This window comes from Biomphalaria glabrata, chromosome 11 (assembly GCF_947242115.1).
Source record: "Biomphalaria glabrata chromosome 11, xgBioGlab47.1, whole genome shotgun sequence".
Lineage (NCBI taxonomy): Eukaryota > Metazoa > Mollusca > Gastropoda > Planorbidae > Biomphalaria > Biomphalaria glabrata.
This window is the reverse complement of record NC_074721.1, coordinates 8,002,186-8,023,895: the sequence shown is the minus strand read 5'-3', so window position 1 is coordinate 8,023,895 and position 21,710 is coordinate 8,002,186. Positions and strand designations below refer to the sequence as shown.

The 21,710-nt window shown below is 33.1% G+C and overlaps 2 protein-coding genes and 1 long non-coding RNA gene across 4 annotated transcripts; 1 reads left to right on the top strand and 2 right to left on the bottom strand.

Moving 5' to 3' along the window:
* The first annotated feature begins 837 nt into the window (after nucleotides 1-837).
* LOC106054778 (zinc finger protein 239-like) lies at nucleotides 838-15,993 on the top strand. Of its 2 annotated transcripts, none has more exons than XM_056003533.1 (4): nucleotides 838-1,415; nucleotides 5,349-5,507; nucleotides 5,627-5,682; nucleotides 7,123-15,993. In XM_056003533.1, exons 3-4 carry the CDS (start codon nucleotides 5,645-5,647, stop codon nucleotides 8,231-8,233), a joined length of 1,149 nt encoding a protein of 382 aa, XP_055859508.1. In that variant the 5' UTR covers nucleotides 838-1,415; nucleotides 5,349-5,507; nucleotides 5,627-5,644; the 3' UTR covers nucleotides 8,234-15,993. The 2 variants fall into 2 exon arrangements, with proteins under 2 accessions (XP_055859508.1, XP_013066259.2); XM_013210805.2 differs by having other exon boundaries at nucleotides 839-1,415; nucleotides 7,106-15,993.
* LOC129921617 (uncharacterized) lies at nucleotides 2,096-3,859 on the bottom strand. The gene is made up of 2 exons (XR_008773549.1): nucleotides 3,620-3,859; nucleotides 2,096-2,748 (listed from the first exon to the last, which is right to left on the bottom strand). It is a non-coding gene; the product is annotated as an uncharacterized LOC129921617 (long non-coding RNA).
* A 2,011-nt stretch (nucleotides 15,994-18,004) lies between the features above and the next one.
* Nucleotides 18,005-20,252, bottom strand: LOC129921723 (uncharacterized). The gene has a single exon (XM_056004298.1). It carries the CDS (start codon nucleotides 19,781-19,783, stop codon nucleotides 18,005-18,007), a length of 1,779 nt encoding a protein of 592 aa, XP_055860273.1. The 5' UTR covers nucleotides 19,784-20,252.
* Between the last annotated feature and the right edge of the window lie 1,458 nt (nucleotides 20,253-21,710).

The window sequence follows — 21,710 nt, the reverse complement described above, 5'->3', positions numbered from 1 at the left end:
GAATTGCGTCCCTGTAGTATACTAGAGTCTAGCGCTAGACGAAATATATCCCATATATAATATTAACAGTCCATCTTGTAAATGTATTTTTACAACCAGTGTGTGTATAGCCTACTAGATTGTAGGAATTAGTGTATAGATTTGGGTTATATATAACACGAGTTTGTTTTATGTAGAACAACTTTACTTAGAATTGATTTGTTACTTGTAGAGGACTACTTTGTCATTAATTTTTATGTTTCTAGTTTTTCGTATCTCTCTTATTAATCTTATGTTCTTATAATAAGAGATTATTGATTTACATCCCTAAGAAGATATATATTCTCGTTACCTATACTATATAGTCTATAGTATAACTCTTTACACCGTTCAACGCTTGTTCTACATAATCTCTCTATATATACTTCTAGATAGACTATAATATAGTCACTAGTACTGTATTAGATCTAGATTCTATTAGAGCATGGAATGGGTTTCGTGAGTCAGCCAGGAAAACCATTGACTTGGCAGAGTTTTAGTCATGTTATGGTATATATTACAGACGTTAATTCAAAAAATAGATAATTAGCATACCTGTCACTGTCACGCATTTCATGTGTCAGTTTAGTCAATGACTTAAATTAAACTCTGCCAAGTCATTGTTTTTCCTGGCTGATAAACATGCATGACTAGATTGGCCTAGGAACACGCATAGGACGTAATCTTTTTTTTTTTTTTTAAAGAAACGTCTGTTTTTTTTTTTATAAGATTTAAGAAGATTTCGAGAATATTTCTCAAGCCATTTTTAGTTGGCAAATTATTCGATTGTGCCAACTTCCGCCCATTTTTACTTTTAAAAAATCGTGTACATCTAGTCTAGTGATCTATCTAGATCTAGATCTAGAAATAATCTAGATGCATGGTCAGATTTGAGTTTGAGATTACAATCTAGACTACCTCCAGAAAGCTAGAATAGATCTACTAGACTAGATATCTAAATCTATCTCTAGGCTTAAAAAAAATTATATCGTCTAGATCTACATCTAGACTCTAGTCTAGGTCTCTAGTAGACTCTAGCGGCAGTCTAGCCTCACTTTCAAATCAAAATTCAAAATATGTGGTAGATCTAGTCAGTGCTGCCTCAGAGTCAGTTGGCATCAGATGATCAGGCATCATTCATGAACTTAAAGACTTAAAGGCATTCCAGTATGAGATTAAGCCGCATTGAATCGATTGAGGATCATTGGCATCATCATGATCATGGCTATCCACTAGTCACTGCGACTAGCACTGTTCACTGGACTGATGTCACTCAGCTCAGTAGTCTGGCGTCCTCAGATTAAGTTTAAGTTCTAGATCTAAATCTAGATCTAGATCTAAGTATTCTAAGTCATTAACTTTAAGTGACTAGTCACTAAGTTGACTAAGACGACTAAGTGAGTAATTTCAGTCTCTTACTTTAAATTCAGTAAAATAAATTCTAGATCTATCTCCTAGATTTAGATCTAGAATCTAGATATCTATTAGATCTAGATCTATATTTTATACTAGATTAGGTACTTTGATAAAAATTTCAAACTCAATATATTGTAATGAAACTGATATAGTTAGATAGAGCTCTTTAAACTGAATTTATTGATACCTAATTTATGTTTATAAGATAATTAGAACAGAAGTTATAGCAATTTTAGTGGCGAAAATTTTGCATATATTTTTAAAAATATTTCGTGACCGAAAAAGGGAAATTTTGCAATAAAAATGCTGTAACTTATAAACTATTTGAGTTATTTGCATGAAAATTTCACAAGAAATGCATGATTATGTCCTGATATTTATTTTACTTTCAAACAACGGATAGACTTTGACGAAATTTTCTTATTAATTTTTAAAGTGAGGTTACTTGTAAAAAAGAAACGATCGACGAAGAAGTACTTTTTCACATTTCAAAGACCATACCTTTTGAACCGTAAGAGATAATTGAATACAAGTTTAAACAGAGATTCTTGATTACCTGTTACTACTTATTTTACCTTTAAATTATACATAGAAGTCCAAGAAAATATTTTACACTTCATGACGAGGCACCACGTGTCAAAAAAAAAAGACAGAAAAGTGCTTTTTTTCTGTTAAAAAGGCTGTAATTTTTTAATTTTCAGAGATATATGAATAAAATTTTCAGCACAAATGCATGAATTTAATTGTGTTGTTCTTTTCATTATTTTGAAACCTGAGATTGAAGTTAGCACAAAACTTTTTTTGGTTATAGCACTGTGGCGACAGTACGTAGATGTAATAAGTCACCAGGTCGAAAATAATTTTCCAATATGAACTTTTTTGCTTGCCCTCAATGATAGTGGCAGAATCTGTTAAAGTATTAAATTACATCCCTGTCTGTTGCTGCCACATTAGTGTGTATGACAATCATGTCAAACCGCAGCCATATCTCCTTCTTGAGCTCTGCGATGCTGCCAGGTGTCAAAGTTAGTGTATCATCCAATACAACTTAACTACACCACTACTGCTCCCTGCCTCTGCATCATCAGTGTATGTTTTGTTTGTTTTACATGTTCCGGATGTTCCTTCAGAGTTAAAGATAGTTACTTCCTAGTCCAAACCTCCGGCTGTTAGGGTTTGAACCCCGGACCATCGATAAATCCAAACGACAATCCAGTGCGCAGACTGCACGACCAGGCAGCCATCCGACTTTCATGTCACCACACTCACCACCTAGTGGCACACCACTGCCAGTTATGTCCATGATGAAGTTTTCTGTGAAAATAAAAAAAAATATTTATAATTGAATAATTGTCTTTAATTTGATTTTCAATTAATTATCATATATTCATAATTTAACACAATTTATTAGAATTTGATTTATTTTAGAAAAGTTATTTTAAAATATTTTCTTAGCTACTGATCTAGCATAGTATGTAATAATAATATTCTTTTAAATAGACCTAGTATTCTAAAATTAAAAAAAAAAAAAAATTATGTCTTTAGTCACTTTAGAAGATGGGTCCTTGCTAATCCAATCTAATCTTAATTATATTTAATGATTTTTAGGAATCCAGTCTTTTTGGACCTAGATCTATTTAAAATCTAATTCCACTGCTAAATTTATAAATATATGTATAGATCTACTATTTAAATTAAATAGCAAAGATTTTTAAATAGGCTTAATTATAACGGAGTTATGATCTCGCAACTAGATCTAGCTTTAAAATTATTTCTTAATTAACGGCCTTGATCGCGATTGAATATCAGGCTTGTTGCGAGATAAATAAAGAAAATAACATCATAAAAGTTAAATATTATCATCAAAATAATATTTCTAAAGTTTTAAATTAATAGATGATCAAAGAATTGATCGCTGTTGATGGATTTAGAAATAAAAGGAATGTAAGAAAAATACGATACGGCCATTGTTATCATTGTTTCCATCATTTCCGGTAAAATGGTCGTGATCGCTTCGTTCTCGAAAACGATACCCCGTCCTTAGAGCTTACGACTGGCCATCAAGGCAACAACTTATTGAGATAAAACTAATGAAAATAGTTAGGTCTAATGTTAATCTACACGCAGTAATTAGTTTCAATGACGACACGCGATAAAAAATATAAAAATTTTGAAGTCAACTTACCCGCTATCTGCCGTACGAGAAATGTCCATGAAAACAATAGAACCACGCTGATGTCGATCTAAATAATTAACTGATATACTATCCATGTGAAAGGAATGGGCACAATTAATCCGATTAAGGATGATTTTGAGAACAGAACCACATTATACTAGACCACACATTGTCTCAGCCTTATATACTGCCGCAGGGAAACACTAGTTTCCGGTAACCAAAAAAAATCGACCTATTCCGGAAAATCAAAGTACCTAACTAGATCTAGATCTAGACTTTCTAGATTTTAAATAGCGTCACTAAAGTCACTTTTTAAAAAATCATTTTTATAATTCAGATTAATTCTACTAGACTCTAGAGTCTAGATCTACTCAATACTTAATATAACTAGACAGTAGACTCTATAAAGTATAATAATAAAGTCAAAGTTATAGACTAGCATGCTTAGTTAGAGCACTATGAGTATGATTAGTTAGTATATGATGATGATTATGGACCTATGGTCCAGAATCTCATTTGTGATTTGTGCCATGGACCAGTTGTGAGGGGGTCTGGGAGGTTTTCCGTGCTGCCTTTTCATTTTCTTTTTATTAACTTAATTTTTTAAGTGCCTTGCTTGTAAACAACTAAGATCTAGATCTAGATTTTAAAAGTCTTTTAAACTTAAGGCTAGCTTTGAATGGCTTAATTTGGCTTAAGTTTACATGTCAGTTGGCTGACCATTGTGGCTACGTTGGCTTAGAATATAATCTATAAAAATCTATATAATAATATATCTAGATCTATATATTATATATTAGATATAGATCTCTATTCTCTACTAGTCTATTTATATAATTCAATTCTAGATCTATATATAGATCTATATGGACATTATGGATCTAGATCTATATAGAATATATAGATCTAGACTATTTAACCTAGACATGTCACAATCTATTATAGTATTAGATTAGATGTCTTTAAATCTAGACTATCAAGCTATAGTTACAGTTTACAGTGTCAGTATCTAGATTTAGTCTAGGTCTAGAGTCTAGATTGTCAAGACATAGAGTTTATTCTAGACTCAAATCCATACTACACTAACATCTAATAGACTTATTATTATATAGATATTGTTTAATAAAATATAGGTTACAATTGTTAATTTCAACCTTCCGCAGGACAGCTCATTTATGATGTTATAATTAGTGCTACTCACTAGACTTATTTGTAAGTCACAAGATTATCTGCATTTTTGTGATTGTACCTGTAAGTGCTTCTGCCCTAGTAACATCAGACTAATTAGATTAGAGCATGGAATGGGTTGCCTCAAGCAGGAAAACCAATGACTAAGATTAAGTCTCTAATTAACTTATAAGACTAGATTAACTATGGTTGTGGGTAGGATGTAATTATCTATTCTCTTGAAGAAATATCCTTGTGAATTGAAAAGGCGCTTTTAATGCATTTTTATGCACAATTTGAAGAACTAAATGAGATTAGAATTAAAACATGAATTGCTCACAACCTCACGGCCATATTAAAACGATTGTTTCTGTAGACTGAAAGAAATGCATGGCTACCAGAAAATCAAAGTACCTATAATTATAATATAGGCTCTGTTGCTTACAACCTTTTAACCCACACAAAATATTTCCATTCTATGCAGTAGTTGACTGTCTTTCAAGGCTTAAATAGTTTGATGATATAACAAAACTGGGCAATGTTTTTAAGGTTAAAACTCTCTTTATTTCAGATCCATCTTGGGTTACTACAGTTCTTTTCTCAAAAGATTGTTATTGACAACTATTTTACAGTGAAACAACTAACTTTGAATACTACATAAAGACTATTGATTTCTTTAGTTAAAGTTAACATTTTCAAGCAAGAAACCTAACTTGAGTTTAAGATATATGTAAGTATATATTAAATAGTTTTAAAGAAGTTTTAACAAAGTTTTTCAATATTTTACTAAAATTTCTTTTAAAGTTAACATTTTCAAGCAAGAAACCAAATTTGTCTTTTTCAAAATAGGGGTTTGTGGTCACAAGCATGATTGAATTTGGGATCCTGCTGGAATACTACGAACTGTAAGTCAGAGATGAGAGCACTTCATAGCATTCATAGCAATAATTAACTAATTTTCTTATTATTGTAATACCCCAACTGAATATCTCCATAAAAAAAAAGTTAAATAAATCACATACAGATGTAGATCCAAGCTATTAGATTAAAGTAGATCTACATCAGTGATGCCTAAAATACGGCCCGCAGGCCAGATCCGGTCTGTGGCGTGCTTCCATTCGGCCCGCCAAATCGAGGGCACAAAAGATAGAAACAGCCCCCCCCCCCCCCCCCACGTTAAAATATTTTTTTAAGTGTATCTTTACCTACGTTAGGGCCTTCACTTTTGTCTAATGGAGTACTACGAAGGCATTTAACATTTGTGCGTTCATGAAATAGGAATATAGAATCTACTAGTAAAAATGAATGGATCTTTACTTTTTTAGTAGAACATGATACCATTCCTAGCCAACAAATATAAACAGAACTTATGTCATTTTTTAAGTTTAAAGAGAAAATGCAAATATCCGAATAGCTCAATGTAATTACTAGATCCTCAGGTTTGAAATAAAATAGTTTCAGGTCAATTTCATTAAGTTTTTGTATCTTTTTCATCATGTGTCCTGCGCCCGCGAAACTAGTGTTGGAAATTAAAATGGCCTGTAGATTGAATCAGGTTGGGCATCACTGATCTAGATGATTCTAGATCTATAGTGAGAAATATGTATTAAGTTTTTTCTATATTATCTAAGTAATTACTAATTATTACTAATGCTTTAAAAGCCCAGTGTGGTAGAGATCCACTTCTTATAAACAACTTGTATCTGCATGAAAAAGAGTCACATAAGGAAGCCTTACTATGCAGTTTTATTGCTAAACATTCTTCCTCATCTGGTTGTTTTTGCTCGTCTTGCTTAAGAACTCAGCAGAGATTTAGCAGCTTTCTCTCAATTGCTTTTCAAAGCATTTTTGGTGGACTTCATGTACAAACTTTAATAAACAGTTTCTCCTCCTGTACAAAATTTAATAATCAGTGAAACAAACATAATTTAAAAAAATTCAGCAACATCTTTTTTAAAGTCACAGTGACAGGCCATTTCAAAAACGGGGTTGTGCAAAATTTTCAAGTCTGTTTCCATCACTGCATATTTTTTATATTGGGGGAAAGAGTTATAAATTTGTTTGTGAATATTCAAGATTTAAATGTTTTCACATTAAAGCACTGCTGCCTAAAACTATGTCCCATGGGTCATGTCTCTACTTGAAACTTCCCATAGTAAAATCATACAATCAAATAAGATTGATGCTATTGGACTGGAGATTATTTGCATTGATGTCACCCATGACATATGCTGAGCTGAAATAGGTTGGGCATAACTGTATAAAGCTAGTTCATAGATTTTATAAATTATTTTCTAGTTTCTTGTATTAGTATTTCTCACTCCACAGATTTTGTCAAATGCTAGAAAGACTGCAAGCATGGGCACTGAACCATTGATTCAGGATATAAAAAAAGAGTGGGATGACAGTGTAGAGGAATATGATAACTACAGTGTCGGGACTGAAGCACTAAATGAAACCATCAAAGAAGAATTTGATCACTTTAAGGAGATTAAGCTGGAATCACCTTTGCCCAGAAATCGGAGAGCTTCAGATGGCTATTCAACATCAACAACTATTAGGACAGACAGTGAAGATGATTGTAAACCCCACTTAAACAGCTACGGAACAAGCATCGCATTGCTTTCATCGTATGTCTCTGATGGTGGGAATTCTGGTCAGGCAAAAAAGAAACAGAAGCTTCACAATTGTGAGTTCTGTGATAAAATATTTGTCACTAAGTGTGGTCTAAAAAAGCACCTGTTTCAGCACACCCTTGGAAAATGCTTCAAATGTGATAGTTGTAATAGGTCATACTCTGGAATGACAACTCTGAAAAACCACCTTGTTACACACAGGATGCCAGAGTTGAAACCTTTCAGGTGTGTCTTGTGCAACAAGGCTTTCAGGGATAATAAAATCTTAAAAAGCCACATGTTTCTCCACATTCTAGATTCCCCTTTTAAATGCCAGATCTGCAAAAAGACATTCTGCTCCACTATATCACTGAGGAGCCATCACCTGCAGGTGCACAACGAGGCCAAACCTTTTAAGTGTGACAGATGTGATTTTTCCTTTATTCAGAAGAGCAAGCTGGCAAGGCATGTTTTAGTGCACTCTGAGGCAAAGCCATACAAGTGTGACCTTTGCAAGAAGGAATTTAGAGAGAAGAGGTCATTACAAAACCATACCATCAACCATCAGGAAGACAAGCCTTTCAAATGCCACATATGTAGGAAAGGCTTCTCTGACAAAGTAACAGTGGCACGCCATCTGGTTGTGCACTCCAAAGAGAGGCCCTACAAGTGTGATCAGTGTGATAAGACGTTTAGTGTGAAAAGTCGGTTGACTCATCATAAACTTCTTCATTCCGATGAACTTCCCTATGAGTGTGACATTTGCTGTAAGATGTTCAAAGTGAAAAAATACTTAAGGAGACACCAGGCCAAGCACAAAGCAAACAAGAACAAGTCCTAGATGGTAATTTATTTTTATTTCTTGTATAAACATACACATTTGGCTAAAATTATTTTCAGATTACATGTATCTTGGTTAACCCAATAGCTCCTTTTTCCTGTTCAGGATTAAATCTTTTCCATACCCTACCCTATGCCATGAGGGGTAACTAAAAAAAATCATAAAAATTAAATTTTTTGAAAATATATAAAAATTATAGATCTTATTCTAATAATAAAAAAAAACAACTTTAAAAAAAATAGTACAATATTAAAATACTTTTAGAATATAAAAAGCTTCATAAATACTGTTTTCCAGGTGGGGGCTTATACACTTGAGGGCTATGGGCCTGTTCGTTCGTAAAATTCTAGCAAGAAGGCTTCCCAATTTTACTAAAAATAGAATTGGTAGTCTCTGAAATCATTTGTAATCACTCTTGCAAAGAGACTAAAATTCTTCTATTTAAAAGTTTAAAGCAAGCATATAATATTGATAAATGGGTTTTAGAAATTTTCTACAATAGTTTAGAACTAAAACGAGAGTTGTTCCCGACTGCAGAAGGAGCAAATGGGTTAACACAATTTTTTAACCTGCATATTGTTGAAAAATACTACTGGCTGTTACTTAAGAGAATTTTTTTTGTAGCCACTGCAAAATTTAGCATTTTGTTTAAGAGGATTTTGTTCATTGTGCAACCATGCACTGATGGTATCAGTATTATATATTTACATTCTTTTATTATGAGAATTTTAATTTGTTCATTGAAATTGCTATATAATTTAATTTGATGATCTCAGTTTGGGCCCTCAAAGAGATATGATTGTTTCTGTGAACAATCTTTCTTTTCTTTGTTTCTCTGCGCTTTTTATTTTTACTTTTAAAAGCAGCCTAAGACTAGAACATTTTCAGTTTATTGGGTGTGTGTTTTTTTTTGGTACTTTGATTCTTTCTTTTGGAAAACAGATTGAGCTTTCAACAATTTTATTTTAGGACTGACTAATATTAATACATCAAATTAACTCATTCCATACGTTAGATTTTGTCAATGCAATGGAGCCAAAAAACAACTGGTTTAAAGAATTTCTAGTGATAGTATTGTATGTTCTCATATAGAATCAATTTTTTAGTTTCTATGGCAAGTAGCATATCTAAGTTTTTGTCATTGAATGAGGAATGTTATACTGTAAACATTAATAAGATAATTACAAAAATAAAAAAAATTATTAAACTTCAAGTACAACACTGGAAAAACATATTTAAAAAAAAAAAATTAAAGCTCAACTTACTATTATGGAAATCCATAAATATTAATCCAAATAAGCTGATTTGTACACAATTTATACCAAAATGTTTTTAAGAAAGTAGGAAAGTTTCATTGAAATAGCACAATAAATTTTAAAAAGTTAAGAATTTCTTTGTCCACACACTTGAAATATTTTTTTTTATACATTTTCTATGGAAAACTGAACTTTTTACACCATAAACACAAAATGAAAGAAAAACATTGTTCAGCAAAGTTATTGAGCTTCATGAAAGGATTTAAAGCATCTTTTATATATATATATATTCCAATTTTTATCAGCACTGCCATAAACTTGTACAACTCACTTCTAGTAACATCAGTCCATCGTCCGAACACCTTGACAGTATTGTGATTTTATAGAGGTGCTAAAGCTGTTACACTTTTAGACTTTTTACACTCAGTACTTGAATGCATTTAGTGAAAATTCTAGTAACAGTTGACTCAGTCATATTTAATAGGAAAAAAAGTACACTGTTTGTTAAGCCCATGCCTAAGTTTGATCAGCAGTAAAAAAAAGTTTATTCTTAGCATCTAACAATATAATATTCTGTCCTCCAAACAGCTGCTTGGACCAGTTTAATATGGTGTCAAACTATATACATGTTAAGCTTGTATTTCTATTGAAGGCTTTATCTCCTTTTAGTAGTAAAGACTTAAAGCACAATTTTAATTGAACAACTTCTTTCAGAAGGCTAGTATTACTTGCTTCCAAATTATTTACTCTCTTAAAATGATCTGTAATGAAGTCTACCAGGACACAGTCTCCAGGCTCCAACTTCTCTATCAGTCCACTTCTTAAAGTAATTTCTTTAGCTGATATAGAGCCATTATACAGATCAGAGATAAATGAAATCCCCCCACTAGGTGTAATGCCAATTAGTGCCTTTACAGTATTGTGATTCTTATATGTACTAAAGCTGTTACACTTTTATTAGACTATTCACACTCCGTACTTGAATGCATTTAGTGAAAATTCTAGTAACAGTTGACTCAGTCATATTTAATAGGAAAAAAAGTACACTGTTTGTTAAGCCCATGCCTAAGTTTGATCAGCAGTAAAAAAAAGTTTATTCTTAGCATCTAACAATATAATATTCTGTCCTCCAAACAGCTGCTTGGACCAGTTTAATATGGTGTCAAACTATATGATACATGTTAAGCTTGTATATCTATTGAAGGCTTTATCTCCTTTTAGTAGTAAAGACTTAAAGCACAATTTTAATTGAACAACTTCTTTCAGAAGGCTAGTATTACTTGCTTCCAAATTATTTACTCTCTTAAAATGATCTGTAATGAAGTCTACCAGGACACAGTCTCCAGGCTCCAACTTCTCTATCAGTCCACTTCTTAAAGTAATTTCTTTAGCTGATATAGAGCCATTATACAGATCAGAGATAAATGAAATCCCCCCACTAGGTGTAATGCCAATTAGTGCCTTTACAGTATTGTGATTCTTATATGTACTAAAGCTGTTACACTTTTATTAGACTATTCACACTCCGTACTTGAATGCATTTAGTGAAAATTCTAGTAACAGTTGACTCAGTTATATTTAATAGAAAAGAGTACATTGTTAGTTAAGCCATGCCTAAGTTTGAACAGTAGTTATTTATTAGCGTCTTACAATATTCTGTCCTCCAAACAGCTGCTTGGACGAAAAAGGTTTCATATAGTGTCAAACTATACATGTGAAGCCTGTATTACTTTTGAAGGCTTTAGAAAAAATAGATCATGCACAGACCAAATAGTTATCCTATGTTTCAAAGTAAAACAATCACTGGAATACTTAGCCTAAAATTACTCAGCTTAGATTTTTGTCATATATTACACTAGCTTTTGCATCTCTAATCTTCTTTGTCTTACGAAATGTTCGTTCTGCATGTCGTAGAATTGAAAAAAAAAAGTTTTTTTTTAGCCTTTCAAGTTCAGCATAGCTTGTACATTACAAAAAAGTTTTTTTTTTTCAAATATGCTAATTAGGTTTCCAAGATGGCCGCCTTGAAGATAAAATATAGTAACTTTTTGCCGTATTATAACTTATTGAAATATTAATACATAGTCATAAAAAGTGGCACAATTATAGTGTAAAGACAGACAAGGAGAATGAACTTTAAAGTAACTAATTATCTTTAAAAATAAAAAAGCTACAATTTTTAAAATTTTGACCCAAAAAAATGCATTTTTTCCACGCTAGTCATTAAAGTTTTTTTTAAAAAAGTAATTATCATTAATTTATAAAATATAAAGAGTTCATTCCCAAGAAACATATATACACAACAAACAAAGTTTGAACTAAATTGAACAAAAAATAACAAAGATATCATCCGGCGAAGTTGTTAAAGTAGTAAAAAAAAAGAAAATTGAAAAAAACCAAAATAAATTTAAAAAACTTCAGAAAGTGTTGATAATCCTTCTAGTGGCCTCCTGGTGTATATAAATCACCCTCTTACTCCTTGGCTTAATCTACAAATCCTTTTTTTATTGCTCTAAATTTAGAAGCGTTTTTCTTCGTTTCCTGGCCTTTTCTGTTGATTGACTACTCAATTTTTTTATGCATGTCATCCTTTTTTTGCACAACTTCTCCGAATAGTATCCTCCAGCAATACCTAGCTTTTCATGGAGTTTTAAAATAGAACTAGCTCCATCATTAAAATGACTGATAGCACTATATACAGATTTCTCAATTGTAGTTTTCTCCACAAAATACTCCTTACTGCATCTGTCCCATATAAGCTTATTTAGGGACTCGTTGGCATTTTGTGTCTTTCCATGCAGACACCTAGACAGAAGCTTTTCATCTGCAAGGTCATTAAAAATTGGCCTAATGAACTCTACTACACTCCTTGGCAATGAGTTTTTATGTTTATAACTTAAAGGATCCTTCAAATAGCCACACCAATGTGGGTCACAGTGTTGGTGCTTTGGATCAGTATCAGATGAAGTGACATGGTCGAGTACTGATTTTACTGCCAAAACCATAGCCTGAAGATTCCCTGTATTCTACCTTATTGCCATGCCATAATAGTTTTGAAGAGTGTCAATTTTTTTATTTGTGAGGCGAACTTATCCGCTTAGACCTTTCCCATCTTCCAGCTTCAGACCCTTGTTTTGGGCTTGTTCCGCACCTTTTTTGCACATGCCCTACACATTCTAGTTTTTCAATGTCTATGCCACCATAAGGGTTAGATTCTAACACTTTTTTAAAAGAGGCAGAATCTCCATAGAATCTCCTAAATATTTTACATACTGGAGATTTCTAGGTGGAAGAATGGACCTAGAAAATATCCTAACACATCCTACAGCTTCCATAGCGCCAGAGCTGCCAGTGTGATTTATTTGTGGCGAGCTTTCCAAATGTCATATAACTTGGAGTGCCTTTTTGGATCTCCCAGCTTGTGCACTGCCTACATGCATTGGTATCCAGGCATTTTCTGGTCTCTGGTCTTTTTCTGACAACTCCATGGTGACTGGAATGGCCACGTCTTTGCCAAGTTCCATCCACACTTACTCCACATTTAGTGATATCACCTGTAACCCCAATCTTAGGGTTAAGTTAGGGATAACCTTTGATACTGCACTTAGAACACTTATTCCATACTTTTAACTCTTTACAATTCTTCTAGAAATCCTGAAATTTTATTTCTGCCAATATGACTTTTGAAATATTGTATTTATTTATTTATTTTTTAGTGAAATAGTGATTATTATATGTCAATAGAAAGATAATTAAATGCAGTTTTATTTTATGTCATTGAAAGTTTGATATAACTGTTTACTTTGGTTTGGTATTAAATTAATTATGTAATGACATTTTTTTTTTGTATAAAAAAATCATAAATATAAAAAACATCATAAAGAAAAAAAAACTCAGTATGAAAGTAAATTTAAATCATTTTTATTTTGAAGAGAATTCATTTCTCTACAAAAGAAAATAAATTAAATGTAATTTGTAAAAAAAAAAAAAGTAGAAAAGTTATGCAACAAAACGTTAAACAACATTTTAAGGGAACTTAATTAGAAAAAAATGACAATTTAAACAAAAAATAATTTCCAAAGGTAAAATTCATAGAAAATATTACAAAACCAGTTTCATAGAGCATACATTTTAAAGTTAGACACATGCATACAAACTAAAGAGTAAAAAACTATGATTGGTGATACTTAAGTAAGCAGTTACTTTTCCCATGGAAACAGACATATGTATCACATTCCCCACATTTAGTGCTGACTTTTCTTTCCACCCCCAAAGTTTGGTAGCACAATTTACAGTTACGTCTGGTTTATGAAAATTCTGGGATTATAGAATGGGTAGTTTTTTTTTGACTGTTTAACATTTGATGCAGTGGGAGCACTTTGGTACTTTTCTATTTCTCCTAATTCACGTGTTAGTTTTTCTGTAAAATCAAGCTGTAAATAACGGTTAGGTCTTTTAAGCTCTGGTATGTCAGAATGGGTTTTTCTCCATTCTTGAAAAAGAATGTAACTGTTTACCCTAGCAATATCTATAAAATGAAAGAAAAGAGTTTTCCAATGCTTCTTAGTTTTTCTTAAAACATTGTATTTATTAATGAGTTGGTCACTTTTATCAACCCCACCCATATACACATTATACTCTTTGATAATTGAAGGCTGTTTAACTAATAATTCCCTATATTCTCCATTGATTTTAGTTCTCCTTTTGTCAAATGAATAACCATTAGCTGTCATAAAAATTGACATAACAGATCTACAGTTTTATTATCCCGCCATTGAGTTGTCAAAATCTCATCATCCCTAACCCATCGCATATCTCCTCTATTAGAATTCTTCTCAAATGTTTTTTACATCTTTTAGAGCATTAGGGAATCTTTTTCTGTTTTAATATTGTGCCACAAGCACATTTAATATACCTTTTAACAATAGATCTTTTAAAAGTTGATAACTAGTGTAAAAATTATCAAAAAATATAACATATCCCTGGTTTATAATACTTTTAGATAAACGCATAACAACATCATAAGCCATACCAAAACGAGAAGATGGACTGTTGTCTTTGCCAACATAGTTCTCAAAGTCATAAGTATAACCTGTAAGAGAATCAGCTAGGGCCCATATTTTCATCCCCCATTTGGTTGGTTTGTCTTGTATGTATTGCCGAAAACCATATCTCCCTTTATTTTGTACATTCTCTCATCAATGGAAAGATTTTGATGAGGCTGGTATAGTTTTTGACATTTTTTATGAATGTATTCATACAAAAAACGAACTTTACTTAGTTTACCTTGATGATTCTGTTTCAAAATTAGATACTTTTAAAAAGGACATGATCTGAAGAAATTTTTTTTAGTCATAAAGCTTCGTGCCCATAAATCATTGTAAAGTGATAACCTACACCAATACTTGGAAACAGAAGGTGCTTGAACAATAGACATATACATGAGCAAACCCATAAAAGTATTGAACTCATCTACAGTTACATCATACCATCCTTTATAGACTGTTGGTTTGGTTGGACTGAAGTGGGCTACATATTTGTATGTGTACAACACAAGCATATTGACAAGGTCCACGGTGAAGTATATTTAAAAACTTTCTAACTCCAGCCTTTGTCAGAATCTCATCATTCAAATGAACTCCTGGTTCTCTGGCTGGTCTAAATTTTGGTGTTGGGGCTGGTGGTCCTTCATCCACATCATGGTCATTGTATCCCTTAGGACTGGGCCTTCCAGGCTCGTTCGATGGTCTGTAGGAACTCCTCCACCTCCATGGCTGGCCCATCACCGTCGAAGCGTCTGATGTTCCACTCAGTTCTTGGCACAACTATTACAGTCTGGGATGGCTGCGTCCTTCCTGCTGCCTCGCCGTCCATAGTACCCTATCTACCTTTACTAACAACCAAACTAGAAATTCCTACTTCCAACTATAAACTTAAAACAACTGACCAGTCCCTAACAACCTACAACAAAATAAATCACTGCCCTAAAAACTCATAAGAAACCTCACAAAACCTAAAGAAACCCTACCATAAAGCCTAAAAAACCTAAACAAAACCTACTAGGATCTACCAAAAAAAAACTAAAGAAATCCTAACAAAACCTAACCCTAAGCAAAATTAATGTGCGTCTGATCTCTCAAGCACAGATCCCACTTCTGACACCAGTTTTCTGTTAGCAGGTCAGGAGGCACTAGACCTTTTTCTGCTAAACAGATTTTATTTAACTGGTAGGTTGGTGGTAACTCTACTGAGTGGGTCCGATCTGTGCACTACGGTCTGCGACCAAAGGGCGGTGTCGGCCACCTTGCCTGTCACATGCATTTCTCAGGTATACTTTAATGGAAGAAAATACTTCTTCGTCAGTGGTTGTTTTTAAGTTTTTGGTGTGTTGAACAGAATCTAAAACAAAAAACATGCCTGAGAAATATGTTAAAAATGCACTGGTACATCAAAGTAAAAATTTTAAAAATAAATTTAATTATACAATAACCTGTCTCCAGTCTTCTTTGTTGACCACCTTGCCTGTCACATGCATTTCTCAGGTATACTTTAATGGAAGAAAATACTTCTTCGTCAGTGGTTGTTTCTAAGTTTTTGGTGTGTTGAACAGAATCTAAAACAAAAAACCGATGCCTGATAAATATGTTAAAAATGCACTGGTACATCAAAGTAAAAATTTTAAAAATAAATTTAATTATACAATAACCTGTCTCCAGTCTTCTTTGTTGACCACCTTGCCTGTCACATGCGTTTCTCAGGTATACTTTAATGGAAGAAAATACTTCTTCGTCAGTGGTTGTTTCTAAGTTTTTGGTGTGTTGAACAGAATCTAAAACAAAAAACCGATGCCTGAGAAATATGTTAAAAATGCACTGGTACATCAAAGTAAAAATTTTAAAAATAAATTTAATTATACAATAACCTGTCTCCAGTCTTCTTTGTTGACCACCTTGCATGTCACATGCGTTTCTCAGGTATACTTTAATGGAAGAAAATACTTCTTCGTCAGTGGTTGTTTCTAAGTTTTTGATGTGTCGAACTTCTTCGTCAGTGGTTGTTTCTAAGTTTTTGGTGTGTTGAACAGAATCTAAAACAAAAAACCGATGCCTGAGAAATATCTTAAAAATGCACTGGTACATCAAAGTAGAAAACATATCTATGGGAGAAAAATATAAAGGTGCAGATCCTAGAGCTATTAAAATCATGTCTAATATTTGTTTGGGATATTTCAGATCACATTTTGCAAGTTCCAACCATTTTAGCATGTTGGCCTTCATATCAAATATTATTTGGTTGAAATCACCATCTTTATTTAATTTTATGCTCTGAAATAATTTTCTGTAATGGTCTTCAGATTTCCCAAAATGCTCTAACAACCTATTCTTTACTGCTATATACTCTTTCTTTTGCTCTAGTGTAAAGGTACTTATAATATTGAGAGGTGTCCCTGACAAGTTTGCCAGTAAATGTTTAGCCATGTCTTCATTGCTTAAACAATATGTGGAAGCTATGTGCTCAAACTGCACAAGATAATTCTCATTAGTAGAGCGAGCATGGAATATACATAAAATAATAAAAAAAAATCATTATTCAAAATACATCATTAATACAACAAAATAATATACATACAAACACCAAAAAAAAAAAAAAAAGGTCTAAAAACTAAAGATCCAGCCGGGTAGGTTGTCTTCTCCTTCTGCAGGACCTCCTTGGCAATTCCGGTGGGTCTGTCAATGCTGGAGCAGGAACAAATTTGGGTTGAAGGGTGTCTCAAGAGGTTCAATTAATAGTTCAGTGTTTAATTTAGGATTGCTGCCTGTGGCAGTAATGAGTTGCATGGATCTAGCAGGGACCACAACAGGCGCCTGGTAGTGCGTGCTTGGCCACTCCTGTCTTTTTGTTCAGGCTTGATTAAAGTGCCTAACCCTTGGAGGTCCTTTAAGGTAGCAAACCCCTCAGAGACCCTAATTTTCTTAATTTTGCATTAGGAATGTTTTTTTTCTAGATAATTACATTGAAGGGACCATAAAATTAGGTTGAGTAAAAAAAAAAAAAAAATTATGCAAAAATGGGTCCAAGATGGCCGCCACAATAGTAAAAATATATAGTATATTTCAACACTTCTTACTCAGCTCCTAATGAAGTCTTAACTTTCAGATTTGGCAAATAAGCTTAGAATATAATGCTTGAGGTCCCCTACCAGTTTTAATAAGATATAATGAAAACTTTTTTTTTTATTAATTTTCAAAACATAGAATACTAAAAAGATGGAAAGTTATTTCATTATGGTCCACTAAAAAATTAATTTTATAAAATCCCTTTAATGTATTGCAATGAAACTGCTAGGGGCCCTCCACAAAGATATAAGGAATGTATGTGGCAAATTTCAAAGCCATAGAGCAATATTTGATCAAGTTATCAATTTCAAATGTTGGACACCTATAGAGAAAAAATCTTTTTTCGGAAAACTGGAAAAGAAACATATAATATTCTTTATTTTACTTACAGATGACTTTTAATGCCCTCCTGATGTGTACATATCCCCTTCTGAAGCTGCTGTGGTATCCAGGAAGCCTTTTTTTATGGCTCTTAATGTTTTTCTTCTTTTCTTTGCTGCTTCTGACGACTTGATGTCAGAAAAACGAATGCGTTTTTTGTCGCGGTCAAAACACTTTTTATATGTGTAGTATCCAGGTTCTATACCGAGGTATTCTAAACATTTAATGATTGATACTGCTCCATCATTAAAATAAGAGATAGCACTATACACTGCCTCTTCTATAGTTTCTTTCTCTACATACAATTCTTTAGGACATCTTTCCCAAATCAATTTGTTCAAATTTTCATTTCTGTTCTGTGTCTTTCCGTGAGTGCATTTTCGCAACAACTCCTCATTTGCCAGATCTACAAAAATGGGTTCCAAAAATTTTATCACAGCTTCAGGGAGACCATTTTTATGCTTGTAAGACTTTGGGTCAAGCTTGTATTTGCACCAAGAGTTGTCAGGGCAGTAATCATGTCTTGGTATTTTTTCAGACGATCCAACATGAAAAAGGACAGCTTTGACGTCTGCTTTCATCTGATCCAAATTACCACTATTTTGACGGATGGCAAATCCAAAGTAATTTTGGAGTGTGTCTATTTTTTTGCTGGTTAATCTGCCGATACCACTAATGCCCTTGCCATCGTCAAGCTTTCGTCCTTTATTGTCATTTACTAGCCGCCTCAGTCTTGTCCCGCATCTTTTCTGGACGTGGCCTACGCATTCCAGTTTTTCGATAGGCTTCTCTCCATATGGCTTAGAATCGACCACTTTTTTGTATGAAGAAGAATCTCCATCACCTAAATATTGAGTGTATCTGATATTTCTGGTTTCAACAGAGCGCATAAAAATGTTGACTGCACCTGCAGCTTCCATTGCTCCAGCACTACCTGCATGATTAATTTTGCAATTGTGTTGTAACCTCCAGGACTCATATTCAACTGTTCCCTTTCTTTTTTCCCAATGCTGACATGCCTTACAAATATTGGAAAGAATTTCTGTATCCATACACTTTCCATTTTCAACGGAAATAGCCGTTACCACTCCGTGATGGCTAGAATGACCTCTGCGTTGCCATGTCCCATCAACAGAAACAGAACAATCAACTACATCATCTTCAGAATTTTCTGATATCTCCCTTAACTCTGTTACTGCTTTCTCCATACTTTCCATGGCTACCTTTTTACTAGCTTCAGCAACTGTTGTAAACATTTTTTTGTAGTTATTTCTGGTCATTGGCGGAGGGCTGTTGAGATATAATGTAAACATATCAAGTGCATTATATCCTCTTCCAATGGCTCTTGCAAATGAAACCATTCTTAAATTCACTTCTTTGTGGCCACAATCCTCTCTACTTGTTTTGAATCTTGTCTCCCATTCATTGCAATTACTGCATCTTAATATAATTTCATGGGCGAAACCACTCCGTCTTTCGTCATCGAGCTCTACAGATAAGGTGAACTGGGAGCACACATCACATGCAACAGTAGCAGATAGAAAAGCAAACAGAATACTAGTATCCATTAAAATAAATGAGTTGGTATTGTTTAAGTTCCTTTCTTCTGGTAGAATATTACTTTGCATTTTAATTTTCTTGGCAGAAGGACCAGGAGTGACATTTGTCTCACTATCGGTATTAGGGAGCTCTGTAATTTTGCTTGCTACAGACTCAATAGTTGTTGTAGGACAAGTGTGTTGATTGCCACGAAATTGTCTTTTTAATGTTTTTCTGGCCTTTTTTTTATTTCCCATTTTGAAAGAAACAGTTCAGGCTTTCAATAATAAGCAAAATAGTAATACTCACAACAAAAATAAAAGCACAGTAAGTCCAGCACTGACAAAGCAACAAAAATTTTAGAAAAAATATCCAACATGTGAAGTTTATATTTTGGAACTATTTTTAAAAAATTTTAGAGTTACCTTCCTTATTGTAACTTCTTCCTGTTCAGATTTACTTAGCCTTTCATTATTTCGCATTTTTAACTTTTACATTATTAATTACAATTATGTTATAGCCTTACAAACGATGAATAAACAATGGTTGCTAAGGAAAATTGTGTAAGGGGTGGGTGTCTAAAAATGCTCACATACAAATATTTACAGCAAATAAGTAGTAAATAGCTAGTGAAACATATAGAATAAATGTTCTGGTTTTAAAATATACTATTTTCAAAAAATGTGAAATTACTTAGTTTTTCTTGAAAGTTAGAGGGGTTTGCTACCTTAAAATGTTCATCCCCAGAATGCACTGGGTAGTTGAGCCAGAGTCCTTGAGTACCTGAAAAACCTTCTCTGATAACACCTTCTCCTTAACTGCTATTGTGGCCACAAAGTATCCAATAAAAGTGATAAGCAGCCCGTTGGCTGCGGTTAGACGTATGTCCGCTGATTGCAATGTCTTTATGCTCCCTCGAAAATGCCTGGAAGAAAACTCTGTCACCGTACTGACTTGCCATCCTGTGCCCACCATAGCAAGTAAGGGTTACCCCTCAATCAGCACTTCCAGGGGAAATATACAAACCATCAATATTTATTTGGAGATAAACTGTATTTGAAGCCGTTAGTTCAGGATTTTCTTTTAAAAGCTGATTTAGGCCATTGCTAACACCAAAGTGATAATAAAACCCGCCTGTTTTTTCTTTTATGCCTTCTACTACTTTTGTACCGTGCAAGGTACAAGGATCTATAGGTAAGTCAAAATGGGTGAACCTTCTCAAAACCAACAGCAAGTCTTTTGAAGCATTGGGGGTTTTTAGTTATTTAATGTCCACATTTTGAGGACTAATTTAAAATCATCACTATTTGGATCATCTTCTGACTCTGATGAATTAGAAATAGAATCAAAATCATAGACTCATTTTCATTGCTTTCGCAAAAAGAAATATTCTCAGGGTCATTTGCAGAAACATTTCTTGCATTGTCATTTGATTCAAATGAAAAATTTAAATCTATCAAAGGTGTTACAGACTCTGTAACTAAAAATGATGAATTAGACCAATAATTTGATTAAACAACATTCTGGACAGTTCGATTTTGTTAAAGTTGTAACAGAGAGAGTCAACTTCTGCCTGGATTTTTCAATGTTTGGTCCAATAGGAGCAGTTTGTTTTACTTTTATTAGTGAGCATTTTAGAAGTCTAATTATGGTGCTATGCTAAGTCTAGACAATTTTAAATAATGTTATAATGTTAAATAATGTCATAATGTTACAAAAATAGAGATAAATAAATTATAATGTTACAAAGATACAAAGCAAAATTTATTTCTCATTTTAGGACCAAACAAAAAAAATTCTGTTGGTTAAAAGTAACTTTCACTTCTTCAAGCCTTAGATTGTCATAAAAAAAACAATCATAGTTACTAAAATATAAACATCTTTTCTTTATCAAACAAAAAAAAATTGTTACAATTATAGTTCTCTTAACAGTTTTTCCTTGTCTTGATAGTAGCAACAAAATCTCTAATAGTAGTATTTATGCATTTGTTTTCAACCTACATTTGTTTTCTGTTGGCAAAATTTCCAAGCATCTTTATGATTTTGGAATTACTGTCAAAGTTCTAGATGCTTTGGGTTAAAAGTAACTTTCACTTCTTCAAGCCTTAGATTGTCATAAAAAAATAAAAATCCATCAGATGAAGGTGCAAGGAATGTATACAGCTGATAATCAGTTAGGCCTGT